Raw genomic sequence first — 18348 nt, forward strand, 5'->3', positions numbered from 1 at the left:
GTGTTCTAAATAATGAATTTCAGCATATGCCTTGTTCTAGAATTCTAGTAGTTTTCATAGTATTTTTATATGTAATTCATTTTAGAGTTATAATAGTGTTTTACTATTCAATAGGCTATAATGAATGAATCTACAGAGTTTGAAGAAAGAAATGCTACCATAACTAAAGAATGGGAACATGACCTGAAATCAGTGAAAGAGAAAAATGAACAACTATTTAAAAACTACCAAACTTTGAAGATCTCCCTGACATCTGGTGTCCTTGTTAATGCTGTTACAGAAGACAATAAGAATCTTCATGTTACATCAAGAGCCACACAACTAACCACAGAGGTATGTGATTTCTTATGAGACATTTTTCAGTTTGCAGATTGATCAGAGTTAAAGATGCATTTTATGTAACACTTCAGAGCAAAATTATAGTATCAAATGTATTAGGGAATGTGGGCCATGTTTGTGTGTGATGGGCTTGTTTTTATTTATTTTTTTAATGTTTTATTTATTTTTGAGAGAGAGAATGAGCAGGGAAAGGGCAAAGAGAGGGGGAGAGAGGATCGGAAGCAGGCTCTGCACTGACAGCAGTGAGCCTGATGTGGGGCTCAAACTGACAAACCGTGAGATCATGACCTGAACTGAAGTCACATGCTCAACTTACTGAGCCACCCAGGTGCCCCAATGGACTTGTTGTTTAAATATAGTCCTATTGTGGCTATCACCCAAATAACTACAGAACTATATATTACATGAGATCTTCCCTTTGAATTATAAAGCAGAAGTAACTCATAGCTTAACTTGATTAAAGATACATGTACCTTCTCAGGTGCTATTACTATACATTATAAATTTCTTCAATTGTGTAATTTTTTTTTTAAGTTTATTTATTTTGAGACAGAAAGAGAGAGGCATGAGCAGAGGAGGGACAGAGAAAAAGGAAGGGGGGGAGGCAGAGAGAATCCCAAGCAGCTTCACACTGCCAGCACAGAGCCTGATGCAGGGCTCGAACTCACAAAATGCAAGATCATGACCTGAGCCAAAACCAAGAGTCAGCTGTTTAACCAACTGAGCCACCCTGGCACCCCACAATTGTGTAACTTTTTATTAAACTATAATCTGTGTCTGTATATAGTACTAGCTTAGAGGGTTAGTGCAATTCAGCTTTTCTCTAATTATCATCAGTCTTTAATACTGGTTTGTGTTATATCAAAATTAAAGTGGAAAAGCCTAAAAAAATATAACAGATGTCTTATATAGATTAACCTGTATCCAAGAATCAATACGTTACTTGAATGATTCAGTTATAGGCGTACATTGGGTGGCTCAGTCGGTTAGGTGTCTGACTTCAGCTCGGGTCATGATTTCACAGCTTGTGGGTTCGAGCCCCATGTCGGGCTCTGTACCGACAGCTCGGAGCCTGGAGCCTGCTTGGGATTCTGTGTCTCCTTCTCTCTCTACCCCTCCCCCACTCATGCTCTGTCTCTCTCTCAAAAATAAAGAATTAGTAAAAAAAAATTTTTTTGAATGATTCAGTTATTTTGTTACCTACCCTTACTTGGGAATCTGCGAAGCAGGCATACTATTTTATGTTGTTAGCACACAAAATGACTTCGTGAAGAACCTAAGAGGAAATTATAATTTATCATCTTGAGCAAAATAAATACTCAGAATAAAACGTCAGCCACTAATTTAATAATCAGTTACCAGTGGAAACTAGAAGACCACTGGTACAGTTTATCGATTTGCTAATCACTACAGACCTCAGTCAGTTGGTGGAAACAAAAATAGCCGAAATATTAAGCCTATCTACCAAAGTAATAAAGAAACAGAAGAAATATCCATCTTCAGTGACCCCAGGAAATACCCTATCCGATAGTAAATGATATACTATTAATCTGGTAATCATGCCGAATTAGAGTAGCATAGAGTAGTTTGGTACGATATGGAAATAGACACATCAAGCAGTGGAACAGAGTAGAGTTCAGCAGTACACCCAAGTAAGGATGAGAATTCAGTGTTTGATAATGGTAACCACCAACTCGGTGGGGAAAAGATGGTTTACTGCATGTTTGATTCCAGACTACCAGCTAGCCACCTGGAAAAAAATAAATCTGGATTCCTACCTCACTCATTTAAACAAAAATAAATTCTAGATGGGCCAAAAACAAACATTTTCTAGGAAATCCTGCATGTGTGTGTAGGTGAATAATCTTACAAATATGAACAAACTCGGGTATTTAACTTCAGGTATTTTTGTATTTGAAAAAAACTGGAAATAACCTAGATGTTCACTAGTGGTTGATGGGTTAGCTAATTTACAATACCTCTATAAGACAGGATGTATGTATCCATGAAAACAAAAATGTGGAGAGATCTCTATGTGTTGTTAATGGAAATATCTGGAAAGTATATTATCAAGTTAAAAAGAAACAGAACTGGGGCACTGGGATGACTCAGTCATTAAATGTCTGACTTTTGGTTTGGGCTCAGGTCATGCATGATCTCTCAGTTCATGGGACCGAGCCCTGAATTGGGCTCTCTCGCTGACAGCAAGGAGCCTGATTGAGACTCGCTGTCTCTTTCTCTCTCTCTCTCTGCCCCTCCCCCACTTGTGCACTCGCTGTCTCTCTCTCAAAAATAAATATTTTTTAAAAAACAACTATATATTCAGTATGTTCCTACTCTGTGTATGACTATTTTGTAACTGTGTACTCACAAGCACTTAAATAGGCATGGAAAATTTCTAGAAGGATACACTTGAAAGAGTTTAGTAGTCATTGTTACCAGGTCAGCTCGGGTTCTGAGATGGGGAAACTTCCCCTTCATTATATGCCTTTGAATTTTTCCACATGCTTGTATTTTTTAATTTTAAAATTAGGTAATAAAAATAAAGGGAAAGCTATGTTATATGCATTACTTAAAGAGTCAGTTAACAGGTGTACTTTCTTTAAGTGCTGTTAATTTAAAATGTGAGTGCCTTTTTAATATGCTTAGCACTGTACTAACCAGTAAATAAGATAAACACTAAACCTTGTAATATAAAATTTGGGCCTTTTTTAATCCAAAAATCATCAACTTCTAAATAAAGGAAGTAATACATCTGTAAATTGAGTGACATTTGGTTTCTCTTCTATCTTTTCTTAATGCAATCTGAAAAATTAATACCTATGTATATGATCGTCTTTGTCTTAAACTTATATTCTGTGATTCTGCCTTCATGGCATACCTTATTTATGTGTGCTTTTTCTCACAGAAAATTCAGGAGTTGGAAACTTCACTGCGTGAAGCTAAAGAAAGTGCTATGCACAAGGAAAGCAAGATTATAAAGCTGCAGAAAGAACTTGAGATGACTAATGACCTAGTAGCAAAACTTCAAGCACAAGTTAATGAATCAAATAAATGCCTTGAAAAGACTAAAGAAATGATCCAAGTACTTCAGGTAACTTAACAAACTCATTTTACAATAAAAGGGGTTTTTTTTCTTCTACTCTTGAATTTGACGGTTTATTTGGGACTCTAATCTTTTACTTGAACTTCCTGTTACCTACGTATGTATGAAGTTCAATACTCAAGCTTTAAGAGAGCAGGTGAAGGGGCCCCCGGGTGGTTCAATCAGTTAAGCATCCGACTTCGGCTCAAGTCACGATCTCACAGTTCTTGAGTTCAAGCCCCGCATTGGGCTTTCTGCTGTCAGTATGGAGCCTGCTTTGGATCCTCTGTCCCCCTCTCTCTCTGCCTCTCTCATAAATAAATAAATAAATAAATAAATAAATAAGCAAGCAAGCAAGCAGAAACTTAGAAATGAAATGTAGGAATATATTTTCATGCAAAATAATGATTATTTTTGTATTCCTAGAAAAATTACTTTTAAAAGGCATATAAATACTATTCTAAAAGTCCTGGCTCATTCAATAAGACATGAACAGAGAGGCAATAAAAAACAATCTCATATAGTTTAATGTAAAACTAAAAACCAAGAAAATCAATTGTAAATCCTTAGAACTTTTTAGAATAATTATTTAATATTTCAAATCACATTTTTATTCAATCAAGAAATATTTGTTGAGTCTTCTATATGTTGGTCATTGCTCTAGATGTCATGTATACAGCAGTGGAAAGAAAAGTACCTCCCTTCCTTCTAGTTGCTTATATTCTTGTTCAGGAAGACAGAAAATAACCAAGTATATATGTGTGTCAAATGGTGAAAAGTGCAATGGGAAAAAATTAAGCTAGACAAGGGGTGTATGGGTGCTGGGTGAAAGTGAGGGTGGGAGGGAAACCTCTTATCTTACAAAGCGTTGCTGAGCAGAGCCACACCATTAAGAGGACTTGAAGGGACGAGTGAGCTCTGTGGTAGCGGAAGGGCCTTCTAGGCGAAGGAAATCTCAGATAGCCTAGACATGTTTAAGAAACAAGCCGGTGTCTCCTGTGCAGAATGAGCAAGGGGACAGAGGTGGGAAAGAAGGTAAGAAGTAGCGGAAAGTCAACTCGTAAAGGGTCTCACAGGTTATCGTAAGAACTTTGGTTTTTATTTTGAGTGAGCTGAGAAGTCGTCGGGATTTTGGCAAAAGGATATAATGATCTGACTTAATTTTAAAGGCTGCCCTTTGAAAATCAAATCCAAGAGGGTGTGTTTGTTGTAGCTGCTACAACAAAGGGAAGCAGACTGCAACAACTCAAACAAGAGAGAATCTTGTTTCTCTATCTCATATAAAAGTATGAGTTCCAGGTTGGCAGGAGGGTCCGTACCGCATGACCATTCAGAGGCTCACTTGTCTCCCATCCTGTTTCTCCGCCACCCCTCTGGTGCTGTTTTCATCTGTATGGTTAAAGCCAGGTTGTAAGCAGTTCATGCTCCGGCTCATAAGAAAGGGACAGATGGAGAAGACAAAATTCATCTTAAAATCTCTATTCTTAAAGAAGGCTCTGGCCCAGATGTGGCACACATGCCTTCCTTTCATATTTCTTGGAGTTAAGACATTATGCCAGAGTTTTTGGCCCAGACAACTGGAAGGTTATAAACTTATATTCTATAAAATGCAACGTGTATTTAACTCAACATAAGAAAAAACTTTTAACCTATTCCCCACTATTTGAAAACATCTTGGATATAGCTGTCCAATATAATGTGGGGTTTATTAATTGAATAGAGAAGAAAGTAATTTGAACAAATGAATCATTAAAATTTTGTTTCAATCTTGATACATTTCCTCCCTTGTATCATTACAAATTGTTTATATTGAGTAGCAGTGAATTTATTAAAAATTTAAGTTACATTAAAACTTTAGGGACATCCTGCATGATGGGAAAAAAAGATTTTTTTTTTAATGTTTATTTATTTTTGATAGAGAGACAGAGCACAAGTGGGGAAGAGGCAGAGAGAGACACACACACACAGAATCTGAAGCAGGCTCTCAGCTGTCAGCACAGAGTGGGGCTCAGACTTACAATCATGACCTGAGCCACCCAGGCACCCCAGAAGAAAAAAGATCTTATTTATGATGGTCACAAAATCAAAAATAAAATGCTTGAATGACTAACCTTAACAAAAAATGAGGAAAACATATATGAAAAGAGCAAGAGAACTTAAAAAAGAAATACAGAGCGTGTGGTTTATAAGAAACACACCATTTCCTAGGTTGGAACTTCAATACTGTACAAGCCTAAGTTGTTCCCACGTTAATTCCTAACTTTCATGTAATTCAAATCAGAATTTCAAAGGAATTCTTTCTCAGGTAGAGCCAGGAAACTTTCTTAACTGAATCCATCTAAAATGCAGCTGATAAATAGGTGATATTAACAAATTTATGTTTGCAGTCTTCTCAGTTTATTAGTGAAACTAAGACTCAGTATTTCTTGAGTGCAGCATTGGTCGCATGCCATATGTTTGAAATATGGAATTCTGTTGTCTCATTTCTAATTCGGTATTTTCAATTTTGATTTCTCTTACATAAGAATGTTTTAAATAATGTTATATGTGACTAATTTATTTCATTATACCATGGCAAAAAAAACTGTAATCTCTGCATTTTCTTTTTAGTGTCATAAGTGGATACCTTTTTTTTTTAAAGTTCTTTGAACTTTTAAAACAGTATATAGACAAGTAGATCAGTGGAAGAGAATAGAAGGCTTAGAAGTAGACCCACACAAATGCAGTCAGCTGATCCTAGACAGAACAAAGGCAGTTGAGTAGACTCAACTTAGCAACTAGTGATGCTGGAGCATCTGGACTTCCATAGGCCAAAAAACGAATCTTGACAGATACCCTCTATCTGCCACAAAAAGTAACTCAGTTGATCAAAAATCTAAATGTAAAACACAAAACTAGAAAACGCCCAGAAGAGAAGATAGAAGATCTAGGTGGCCATGGGCTTGGGAGTGACGTTATCTTAGATACAACACCAAAAGCACGATCCAGGAAAGAAAAAACTGGTAAGTTGAAATGAAAATATTTAAATGAAAAATATCTGCTCTGTGAAGGACAGTTAAGAAAATTAAAAGACAAGTCACAGACCGGAAGAAAAATTTTTGCAAAACACATATCTGATAAAGAACTGTTGTCCAAAATAAACAAAGAATTCTTAAAAGTCCATGATAAAAACAACCTGATTAAAAAATGGGCAACAGATCTAAACAGACACCCCACCTAAGAAGATACTCATGGGACAAATAAGCAAATGAAAAGATTCTCAGCTTCATGTCATTAGAGTATTGCAAATTAAAACAAAATACACTACACTATAACACCTATGGTATCTCAAAATGCCATGCTCGTCAAAATCCCAAACATCACACTAAATGCTGGTGACGAGCTGGAGGAATAGGAACTTTCATTCATTGCTTGAAGGACTGCAAATGGGACAGCCAGTTTGAAAGAGAGTTTGGCAACTTCTTACAAAACTGACAACACTTCAGTCAGCCACATTCTCAGGGAGTCTCTGATATGAGCATCTGAATCAGAAGGTGGGGTATTGAACGGGTGCTGTGACTGAGCAAACAGTGGGCTTCTCCAAGAATGGGCTTATCTTACCCTGTCATCAGCCTCCTTAAGCTGAGCATCTATCATTTTGCATCTTTTTAGTCTTTGCTAGCCATGGTGTGCATGTGAATGTTTCTATGGGGTTTGGGGTGAGAAAGCCTAGAGGAATAAAGAGAGCTCTCTAGATCCCTATTTAGATGGGTTTTATTTTTTATTCAATATCTAATTCTCCATTGTATGGCTGTGGTACAATGATAAAAAGTGATTTATTCAGCAATAATAAGAAATGAGCTAACAAGCCACAAAAAGATGCAGACGAACCTTAAATACACACCACTAATTAAAAGAAGCCAATCTGAGGTGTCTGTGTGGCTCAGTTGGTTAAGCGTCTATCTTTGGCTCAGGTCATGATTTCATGGCTCATGAGTTCAAGACCTGCGCCGGGCTCTGTGCTGACAGCTCAGAGCCTGGAGACTGCTTTGGATTCTGTGTCTCCCTCTCTCTCTGCTCCTCCCCGGCTTGTGCTCAGTCCCTCCCTCCCTCCCTCCCTCTATCTCTCTCTCTCTCTCTCAAAAATAAATAAAACGCATTAAAAAAAAAAAAATTCAGAAGAAGCCAATCTGAAAAGACTACATACCCTATGATTCCAACTATATGACATTCTGGGAAAGGCAAAACCAGGGAGACAGTAAAAAAATCAATGGTTGCCAATGGTCCGGAAGGGGTTAGGGAGGGAAAGATGAATAGGTGAAACACAGGGGATTTTTAGGGCAGTGAAGCTATTCTGTATGATACAGTAATGATGGATATGTGCCATTTTACATCTGTCAAAATCCATAGAATGTACAGTACAAATAAAAAACCCTAATGCAACCTAAAATATATCAATATTGGCTCATAATTTGTAACAAATATACCACACTAATATGTGATGTTAATAATGGGGGAAATGGGCAGGGTGGGGAGGGAGATAGAGTGTGACAAGGGTATATGGGAACTCTGTGTACTCTCTGCTCAGTTTTTCTATCAACCTAAAGTTTCTCTAAAATATAAAAATCTGTTTATTAAAAAAAGATTTAAATATATGCAAGTATGTATTTATGTATGGTTTTTTTTTTTTCTGTGATGGGAAGTAGATACATTGACAGCACTGGATTGAACCATCCTTGAGTACACAATGTCCCAACAACACTTTATACTGCTTTGTGCCTTGGTTCAGTTCTAGTTTGCTGTTTGTATTGCCATTCTGGCATCTTTTTGTTTCATTTTACCCTCCCTGTCTCCCCCCCTCTCACCCCCCCATTATTCTCAACATTTGTTGCATTTTGTCTTAAGTATTTCATTTTTAATTGGAAAAAAATTTGTTTTAAGAAATGAAAGTCATATGTTCTTAATTACATATTAGCTTCCAGTAGTTTCAAATATACTTCACATCAAATATCTGCTTGTTCATTTTAGGATTAAATTTTGGGCCTTTTCCTGCTTTTCATATATTTGAAGTTTGCTGTTTTAAAATGTTCCTACCAAATCAAGGTAGTTAACAACTCTTTAAAACTGCTCTGAAATTATTTTATTTTTCTCTTCTCTAAAAAATTTAGGACAAAGTTGCTTTAGGAGCTAAGCCCTACAAAGAAGAAATTGAAGATCTCAAAACAAAGCTGGTAAAAATAGACCTAGAGAAGATGAAAACTGCCAAAGAGTTTGAGAAAGAGTACGTCTTTGCCTTAATTGAACATGACTTTAATAGCTCAAGTTTGCCTTCTAAATTATATAAATTTCTTTGCATTGGTTAACTTTTTTAAATATATGGAAATATTGTTATTGCTTTTTAAAATATCCACATCCACAGATTTTAAACTTGTTAAATTCTCAGGGGCGCCTGGGTGGCGCAGTCGGTTAAGCGTCCGACTTCAGCCAGGTCACGATCTCGCGGTCCGTGAGTTCGAGCCCCGCGTCAGGCTCTGGGCTGATGGCTCGGAGCCTGGAGCCTGTTTCCGATTCTGTGTCTCCCTCTCTCTCTGCCCCCCCCCCCCCCCCCCGTTCATGCTCTGTCTCTCTCTGTCCCAAAAATAAATAAAAAACGTTGAAAAAAAAAAAATTTAAACTTGTTAAATTCTCATTACATATCCAAAGTTTTTTAAAAATGTGCATAGTTCTGGCCAATTACTAATACAATGTTTCTTTTGATGCTTCTTGCTCAGTCATATATAAACAGCTTAAAAACGGCCTTTTTATGCTTGAAAATGAATGTTAAGAACCTGTATGTGTGTGTTTGTGTCTAGCAGTTTGACCAAGGTTTCTGTTGGTTCTCTTCATTTAATTTGTTCCTCCTGTTGTGTTTTTGTGTAAAGGTTGTATTTCCTTTTAAATTATGGTACCTAGTACCCAAATGCATAACCTCTTTTTATTTGTTTATGTATACTACTGTACATAATGGCACGCCTAAAATTCTTTATGATATGGCGTAATGAAAGAGCATGAAACAGAGTCAGAGACAGTGAATTAGAAATATAATATTGCCACATTATTATATCACCTTGCATAGGCTGTTTAATCTCTCTGGGCTTTATGTTCATATACAATAAATAAAACAATAAGTCTGTATTAGATGATTTCTTAAGATTCCTTCTGGCTCCTAATGCTTTTTGTTCTTCCTGTAAATATTTAACAAGGATACCTAATTTGCCCAAAAAGTAGCATTCTGAAGCTTTTGCATCCGGACTAGCCTTCCATTGATAAGACTATTGGTTTTAGTGAAACTTATACCTATCAAGTTCTTCATTATAAAAAAAGCAATTTTACTTAGAGAACAGGATCCGCAGATAACTTTCAGAGTCTCTAAAGGCAGAAAGTCTCATGATTTATCACTGCTGATTAATGCTTAAGCCAGGAGTTCATAAAATATCACTTTCTACTGGGAGACAGTGAGCAGAATTTGTTTGACCTTTGACTATCACACTGGACTGGACTGCAGTTGGGGTTTACTTCCCTGACAATGTAGACATAGGTAGAAGTTTTTTCTCACTTTCATGCTCTGGTAATTGTTGTATCCAATTAATAGCTATTGGGCTTCCAGATATTTAAAAAGAATTGTTTAAAAAAAAGTACTCCTGCAACCAAACAGAATGCTTCTGATTTGACGGTGTTGTACCTATAAAACACTTGGTACCAGGAGGGTATCTGCTACTACTTATGGGTTTCATGTCAATGTGATATATCTTATTAGAAAATTCTTGACAGCAGTTCTGTTTATTCTTCCATTAAAAATTAGTTGCTAGGCTTTTACATATTTCCATTGTTCTTTTTAGAATTACTTCTACAAAAGCCACTGTAGAATATCAAAAAGAAGTTATAAGGGTATTGAGAGAAAATCTTAGAAGAAATCAACAAGCGCAAGATACCTCACGTAAGTAGAAAATGCTGATATTTCCATAACTTTCCATTTTACTTCTCAATACACTTAGACATTTTGAATACTATTATATATGTGACAGTCAAGAATAAACATGTTAATCACTAATTTAGAAAGAACTGTTTTTGAAACGAACTTACTGGGATCATATTTATCCTGTACCCAATTTAGTTTGGTTTCCTATAATTTTAACTGTCCATTGGAGATTCTTAAAAAATACAGATTTTACCTTTGCATTATCAGATCATCAGATCTTTACATAGTAGTGAAGACATTCACATCTTAATAGATTTTAACCATAGGCACAGTAAAAATACAATCAGTACACAGTAGAAATAAGGAAATAAAATCCTATTTGTTCTTAGTACTGAAAATACAGAGTTGATGCTTATTTGCAAACTCTTTGAAATCGTGCAATCTTTTTGAAATTGATTTTAGACACAGTTGTCAAATCTAATGATCAAATTTCTCATATGATTTCCTCAACCTATATCTTTTTCCATATTTTTATCTCATGTTTCATTTGAAAAGAGAGGATGCTGAACAGTACTTGGGACAGCTTTGTGTAGTAAACACTGAACTAAGGACAGGTCACTCTCACTTCGTGGCCCTATGAAATCATGGGGACAATAATACCTGACCTTCTAGCTTATATATATACTTATTGTAAGGATCAAACTGAAAGTTGTGTGTGAAAGCACACTGAAAGTTCTAAATGTCAAGCAAACATAAGGTAATACTTGTGTGTATTATTATCTACTCATTTAAAAAAAAAAAATGAGAAAGTGTTAAAGATGTTGTCTAGTACATATGTAGACTGAACTTCTCTAGTGGCTATTGTGGGATAATTGCACCCCTACCTGGAAAACTTTAAGGGATAAAAATAGAAATGAGCAAGCTTTGTTGTTACAGAAGGGTCAGGATAATTAACTCTTGATTTGTGACTTTCAGTACATATTGTATCTGAATTCAAAGTAATTCAAAAGAAAATGGACATTAAGTGTCTTCCCCATACACACCTTATCACCCTTTTGTAAATTGTTGGTTACACAGTGACTTCTACGTAGAAGCACCTCACATTTTAATGCAGTTTTACCTGAAATTTAAAAAACAACTCCTTACATTACTTTTACACACATAGTGCAGAATACTTAATAATATATGCTTTAGTATCTTTCTGAGGTTTATTCAGTTAACAAGTATGTGTTGAGAACTTACAGTGCACTGAGTAACTGGCAGTGGACCCCACACACACACATTCTGTATTGTAAGAAGCCCTCTGGGTGTTTCCACTGATGGAGAGGAGAGAGAGTGAAGGACCACACTCACTGGGGAGATTACTCCTGCTGCCGTCATTGTGCAAGATTTCAGGGAGCACTGTGGTGGGAGTGGACTTGGTGGGTTGGAGAGAAGCAGGAGGACTCTAGAGATAATTAGAAGTGTTGATCACATAGGCACAGGAAGTGAGGTAGAAGGAGGAAGGCAAGGATGGCTTCTAGGGAGATGATTGAGATGGTCTGGTTTTTACAGTGACTTATTGCGCTCAGTAACATTCCCTTTATTTTGAACTTTGGAGATAATTAAAATTATCACTTTTGTGTGTATTTGCCCTCCTCACAGTTGTATCAGAATGTACGGACTCTCAGCCTTCGAATAAACCCTTAACCTGTGGAGGTGGCAGTGGCATCGTACAAAGCACAAAAGCTCTTATTTTTAAAAGTGAATATATACGGCTAGAAAAAGAAATCTCTAAGTTAAAGCAGCAAAATGAACAGCTAATAAAGCAAAAAAATGAACTATTAAGGTAAGATCTGCTTACACGATATTGAAATTATGCTTCTGGCTATTACATGTGGGGAGCATGGCATATACATATGCATATATATTTTTTGCAATTGGCAAGCCTTCACACATATGGGGAAAGTCATTTTTAGAGTATATGTAATAAATTTTTTTTTTTATTTTATTTAAATCCAAGCTAGTTAACATATAGTGTAATAATGATTTCAGGAGTAGAATTTAGTGATTCATCACTTACATACATTACCCAGTGCTCATCCCTACAAGTGTCCTCCCTACTGCCCATCACCCATTTAGCCCATGCCCCAACCCAGCACCCCTCCAGCAACCCTCAGTTTGTTCTTTGTATTTAAGAGTCTCTTATGGTTTGCCTCCCTCTCTGTTTTTATCTTATTTTTCCTTCCCTTCCCCTATGTTCATCTGTTGTGTTTCTTAAATTCCACATGCATGAAATTATGATATTTATCCTCCTCTGACTGACTTATTTCGCTTAGCAGAATATATTCTAGTTATTTTTTTTTTTTAACATTTATTTATTTTTGAGACAGAGAGAGACAGAGCGTGAACAGGGGAGGGGCAGAGAGAGAGGGAGACACAGAATCTGAAACGGACTCCAGGCTCTGAGCTGTCACACAGAGCCTGACGCGGGGTTCGAACTCACGGACCGTGAGATCATGACCTGAACTGAAGTCGGACGCTTAACCGACTGAGCCACCCAGGCACCCCAGAATACATTCTAGTTATATCCATGTTGTTGTAAATGGCAAGATTTCATTCTTTTTGATTGCTGAGCAATATTCTACTATATGTATATATACACACACATACCACATCTTCTTTAGCCATTCACTAGTTGATGGACATTTGGGCTCTTTCCATAATTTGGCTATTGCTGATAGTGCTGCTATAAACATTGGGGTGCGTGTGCCCCTTCGAATCAGCATTTTTGTAATATATGTCTTTTAAGAGGAATAAGACTATGGGATACCATTCCAGATGTTTGCTGTCTATCAGTTGATCTGTTTTTAACAAAGCCCAGAAGCAGGAAGTAAACAGATCTTTGAGGGGCAGCTCAAATACCACAAGTCTGTATACCCAAGTCAAAGGAGAACTTAAGTCCATTATTGTAGCGTATTTCCTTTTACTTCATAAACAGTTCTAACAGATTTAATTATTTGGCTTCTATCAAGGATTAGAATCTTGTGCCAAGCACTTTACCAATGATACAATAGAAGAAAACTGGCATTAAACAAATAACTAAACAACTAATTTTTGCAATGAGTGCTATTAAACAGCAACAGAAAAAAACACATTATCTAGTTGTGGGGAGGGGTGATGGCGAAGAAACTGATAGAAGAGCAGTTATAGAAAAGGGCAGAGGTTAGACCAGATGAAAGGAGAGACATATAAGCCTTCTAGGCAGGGGCCAGCATGTGCACAGGCTTCAATCAGAAAGAATAACCTGTTGGTGGAACTGAAAGACACCCAGTGTGACTGGGGTGTAGAGAATGAAACATTAAGGTACAAGAAGAGATGCCAGAGGTCACTGGTCTAGGTTACTTACACAGGCCTTTTTGGGTCACTCTGAGGAGGCATGGGTGATAATCTGCAATATAATGAGAAAGTGACCTCCAGCGGAGGATTTTAAGCCAGGGCCTGATGAGATCAGATAGCATCTCTGGCTCTAGAGCAAATAGGGAAACCCAGTTTAGGAATCTATTTGCTATAGTCCAGGCAAAAGATAATTTTGGCATGGACTAATATGGAGCCAATTGGGATAAATATAAGGAGATAAATTTGAAAGATTAAGTGTGAGGTTGGGTCCACAGACCTGGATGACCAAATAAAGGAGAGCAAGGCCTCTGGGATTGGTCCCCAGGCTTCTCTGCAGGAACTGGATAAATGCTGGTGACATTTCCTGCAACAAGCAAGACTATAACTAGTTCAGAAGCATGGTGTAGTATTTCTTTTAAAATAACAAAGGTACATTAAAGATTAGTCTATCCAGAAGATTAATTTGTCAAGTTATTGCTGCAAGGTATCAATAGGTAAACCACTCTGGATGATCTCACTGATTCATTTGAAAATCTGTCACACTCTAAGCTTTCTTTTCAGGACTCCATGATTACAATTGTTCAATTAATGCGACCTCATTTCATTTTCTGAACTGTGAAAATAATCGAAGCAGGAAGCATTAGGTGGGAATATAAGTATGATAAAATGGTAAATTATAACAAACAGGCAAAGGTGGGGGGGGGGGGTAGAGAAGGAGAGTTGGAGTGCCTGGGTGGCTCAGTCGGTTAGGTGTCTGACTTCAGCTCAGGTCATGATCTCATGGTCCGTGAGTTCGAGCCCCACATCAAACTCTGTGCTGACAGCTCAGAGCCTGGAGCCTGCTTCAGATTCTGTGTCCCCTCCTCTTTCTCTGCCCCTGCACCACTCGTGCTCTGTCTCACTCTATCTCTCAGAAATAAATGTAAAAAAAACAGAGAGAGACAGAGACAAACGAAGAAACTGACTCTTAACCATAGAGAACAAACTGATGCTTACAAGAAGGAAGGGGGTAATGGGATGGGTGAAATAGGTGATGGGGACTTAAGAGTACACTTGTTGTGAAGAGCACTGGGTATTGTATGCAAGTGTCGAAACACTATTTTGTACACCTGAAACTAATATAACACTATATGTTAACTGTACTAGAACTAAAATTTAAGATTAAAAACAAGACAAAGTGGTAAATTATATGTTGTATATATTTTACCAGAGTTTTAAAAATTTTTAATGTAAGTGTGAATAAATTTCAGGAATTGAGCAGACTTACAGTCTCTTTTTTTTTCCCCCCTACTACATTCAAGCAATAATCATCATCTTTCCAGTGAGGTCAAAACGTGGAAGGAAAGAATCCTTAAAAGAGAGGCACACAAAGAAGTTACTTGTGAGAATTCTCCACAGTCTCCTAAAATAACTAGAACAGCTTCCAAAAAGAGGCCACATACACCTTCTCAATGCAAGGAACGGAATTTACAAGATCCTGTGCCAAGGGAATCACCAAAATCTTCATTTTTCGATAGCCGATCAAAGTCTTTACCAACACCTCAACCAGTTCGCTATTTTGATAACTCGGGTTTAGGCCTTTGCCCAGGTAAGTAAATATCCTGGTTCCTTAGAAATCAGGGGATATCTGTCAGAATTTATCTTTAATTTGTGGTCCCAAAGAGCAAGTTTAGACAAGATGTAGTTGAGCAAACTATGGTGCTCAACTTGATTTGGCATTTCTGGGGTGAGAAAGTTTCTCCAAAGCATGGCACTAATGCGTATTGTTTTTTACCCCAAGCTAAGTCTTTATTCTGCCTCTTAAACCTTCAGCTTTTCCCTAAGAGAAATAAGCAACTCTGTTAAAAACATGAAGACACTACCCTATAAACAAAACTTACCGAAGAAGCCCTTCTTATCAATTCAGTTGGCCAGTATTTCCAATAGCATTATATTCATTTTACACAAGCCAGATCATAGACTTATTCCACTTATTAATTCAATCAGTCAGCAAAAAATTTTGATCTCCGACTATGTGTCAGATACATTGATAAGCAAAACCAGACATGGTCCCTTACCCTACTGGAGCTTATAGTCCAATAGGAGATATAGTAATCAAGTAGTCAAAAATAAACAGGTAAAATTCTAGAGTATGAAAGGCTATGAAGCATATTAATAGGTTTTTGCTGCAGGAATATTAAGGAAGTCTTCCTTGAAGAAGGAAACTGAGATCTAAGGTTAATGTGAGTTTCCTTAACAAAGAGGAGAGGGAAAAGTATTTCCGGCAGATACAACAGTGACAGCCCAAGGTAGGAGGGACCATAACCAGGGGAAGCATTAGAAGAAAGATGGTATGGCCACAGCACAGTTAACACAAGCTGCTGTGGTTGGAGGCCCCGAAGGCAAAGAGGAGAAGAGCCAGGTGTGTGGGAATTTGTAGATTGTATAGAAGAAGTCTTTGAGAGATTTTAAACAATATAATGGCAGGGGATCATAATGAGTTATAAATTTTGAACACATCACCTTAGTTATATGGTAACCAACAAATAATAGGAGCAAGAGTTTATGACAGTTGTCTAAGCAAGAGGACATACTAGCGTGGACCTGAGCAGGTTCAGTAGAGCTAGAGAGAAGTGGACGGACAGGAGAGATAGGGGAGTCAAAGCAGTCATAGGTGCCTGGTAGATGGTGGGAGGGGTGCCAGACACAGAGGTGTAGAGCATTGCAGAAGAAAGTCTGTAATACTGTGTTTCTTGTAGTCCTTCTCACCACACAGCATTGATTGTGTGTGTGGCCAGAGCCTTTGTGGCTGCATATCTGCCTGTCAGAAATCCCATTACACAGTTGTAGAAATCTGCAGCAACAAAATTGTACACCTAAGGAAAGCAGTTGCCAAATCATTTTTGGCCCCAAGTGAAGGTTGTGGATTTGTGAGGAACTCTACTGTGTGACTTTAAAAGAAATCTGTCCATTCTCATCAACTTTAAAATCAATATTAGATAAGTCCTCAGTCTTAAAGTGCTCTTTGGGATATAGGAAGACATCAATTTGAAAAAATGTTTAAACTATTCATTTTATGGAATAGTATTTAACAAACATTTAAGGACCTGCCATTAGCTAACACTTACATGGAACTTTTGCTGTATATGCATACATGCTATTTTAGAAGAGTCTTCTGAAAAACCAGGAAACTCTTAATCACCTCTTGATTTTATCTGATAATGCCAGAGACACATGCATGATATGAAACCACAAGTAGAAATGCTTAAGTCTTTTTATCAATATATGGATCACTCTGGTACTATTTTTAAGTAAAATAAATAAAAGAGTAGGCTGGAGGGACACCTGGGTGTCTCAGTGGCTGACTCAGTTAAGTGTCTGACTCTTGATTTTGGCTCAGGTCCTTATCTCATGGTTTGTGAGATCAAGCCCCACCGGGGCTCTGCACTGACAGTGTGGCACCTGCTTGGGATTATCTCTCCCTCTCTCTCTGCCCCTCCCCTGCTTATATATGCTCTCTCCCTCTCTCAAATAAATAAACCTAAAAAAGAAAAAAAAGAGTAGACTGGAATAATATATAAATCAAAAAACTGACCAATTCAGCCTTAAAGGACATAGTCCCAGCCTGAATTAGTAAAATACCATTCTAAGAAAATTTTAATGCTTTTATTTTGAATTATAAAAGATAATTTAAAATTTCTCAACAACTTGAGATAATTGCAAAGACCAGGTATGAGAGATTTACTTATATGAATATAATCATTTGAAAATTAATATTGTTTATAAACAAACGCAACTGAAGTGCTTTTTAAAGGCTCAAAGAAAGTTTTCCAAGGATGGCTAAATAGTCTCCAAAATTAATAGTATTTGTTTAGTATAGCATTTTTTTTTCCCCTAAAATTCAGGCAAAAGAAAATCAGACTCAGTCTGTGTTTGATTTCACTTTGAATCTCAAACTGATGAATTTCAAATGAGACTTTATTGCTTCTTGGTTTTATGTTCAAAATGGTTTTTCTAACAATTGATTTTGTGAGAAAATGGGGAATAAACTTCTCCAACTCTGATGAAGTGAAATATACCTTTATAATGACCAAACATGAGGTTAATGACCATATTGTCATTTTCCATTCTTCTTATCTCTGCTGTCTTAGCATTGTTTACATTTCCAATTCAATTAGAATTTCGTGTAGTTTTTTTAATAAAATATGGTTACTTTTGGGTTTTTCTTTTTGTTTTTTCTCAGAAGAACAAACTGCTGGAGCAGAGAGAGTGGGTCCTCAGCCAAGTCTTTGGCACACCTCCTCAAGAAAAGATATGCCTGAATGCAAGACCCAGTAGGCTCCTCTACTGTCACTTTCCTGGGGGCGCAGCGTTTCCTGCTGAGAAATGACTGTGCTTTTACGTTATGTGCCTATCCCTGGCAATGTTACCACAGTCCAACATAATTTCAGTTCAGTTTTCACTTTGCCACTAGAATTGGAAGATGAAGGAACAGGAGATTAATGCATTCCAATAATTTGGAATGACTGATAGCAAAACCTCCTTGAATGTGGTAATACTTTAGAAATTGAATTGTTTTATTTATTTATATATTTTATACAGAATAAAATTATTGAAGGAAATTTCCAGT

At 37.0% G+C, this 18348-nt stretch overlaps 1 protein-coding gene across 4 annotated transcripts in view; it reads left to right on the forward strand.

The window, feature by feature from the left end:
* CENPE (centromere protein E) overlaps window positions 1-18348 on the forward strand; it is a 79256-nt gene extending 60908 nt beyond the window's left edge. For 2 of the 4 annotated variants that reach the window (XM_042935782.1, XM_042935784.1), the window contains 7 exons: window positions 115-333; window positions 3248-3433; window positions 8572-8684; window positions 10282-10379; window positions 12006-12189; window positions 15041-15327; window positions 17962-18347. In XM_042935782.1, the coding sequence (XP_042791716.1) occupies window positions 115-333; window positions 3248-3433; window positions 8572-8684; window positions 10282-10379; window positions 12006-12189; window positions 15041-15327; window positions 17962-18056 (1182 nt within the window). In that variant the 3' untranslated portion in view covers window positions 18057-18347. Of the gene's footprint in view, window positions 1-114; window positions 334-3247; window positions 3434-8571; window positions 8685-10281; window positions 10380-12005; window positions 12190-15040; window positions 15328-17961 lie in introns of all 4 variants that reach the window. The other 2 variants (XM_042935783.1, XM_042935785.1) reach the window with 2 other exon arrangements.

The sequence above is a fragment of the Panthera leo genome, chromosome B1 (assembly GCF_018350215.1).
Source record: "Panthera leo isolate Ple1 chromosome B1, P.leo_Ple1_pat1.1, whole genome shotgun sequence".
In the NCBI taxonomy this organism is placed as follows: domain Eukaryota; kingdom Metazoa; phylum Chordata; class Mammalia; order Carnivora; family Felidae; genus Panthera; species Panthera leo.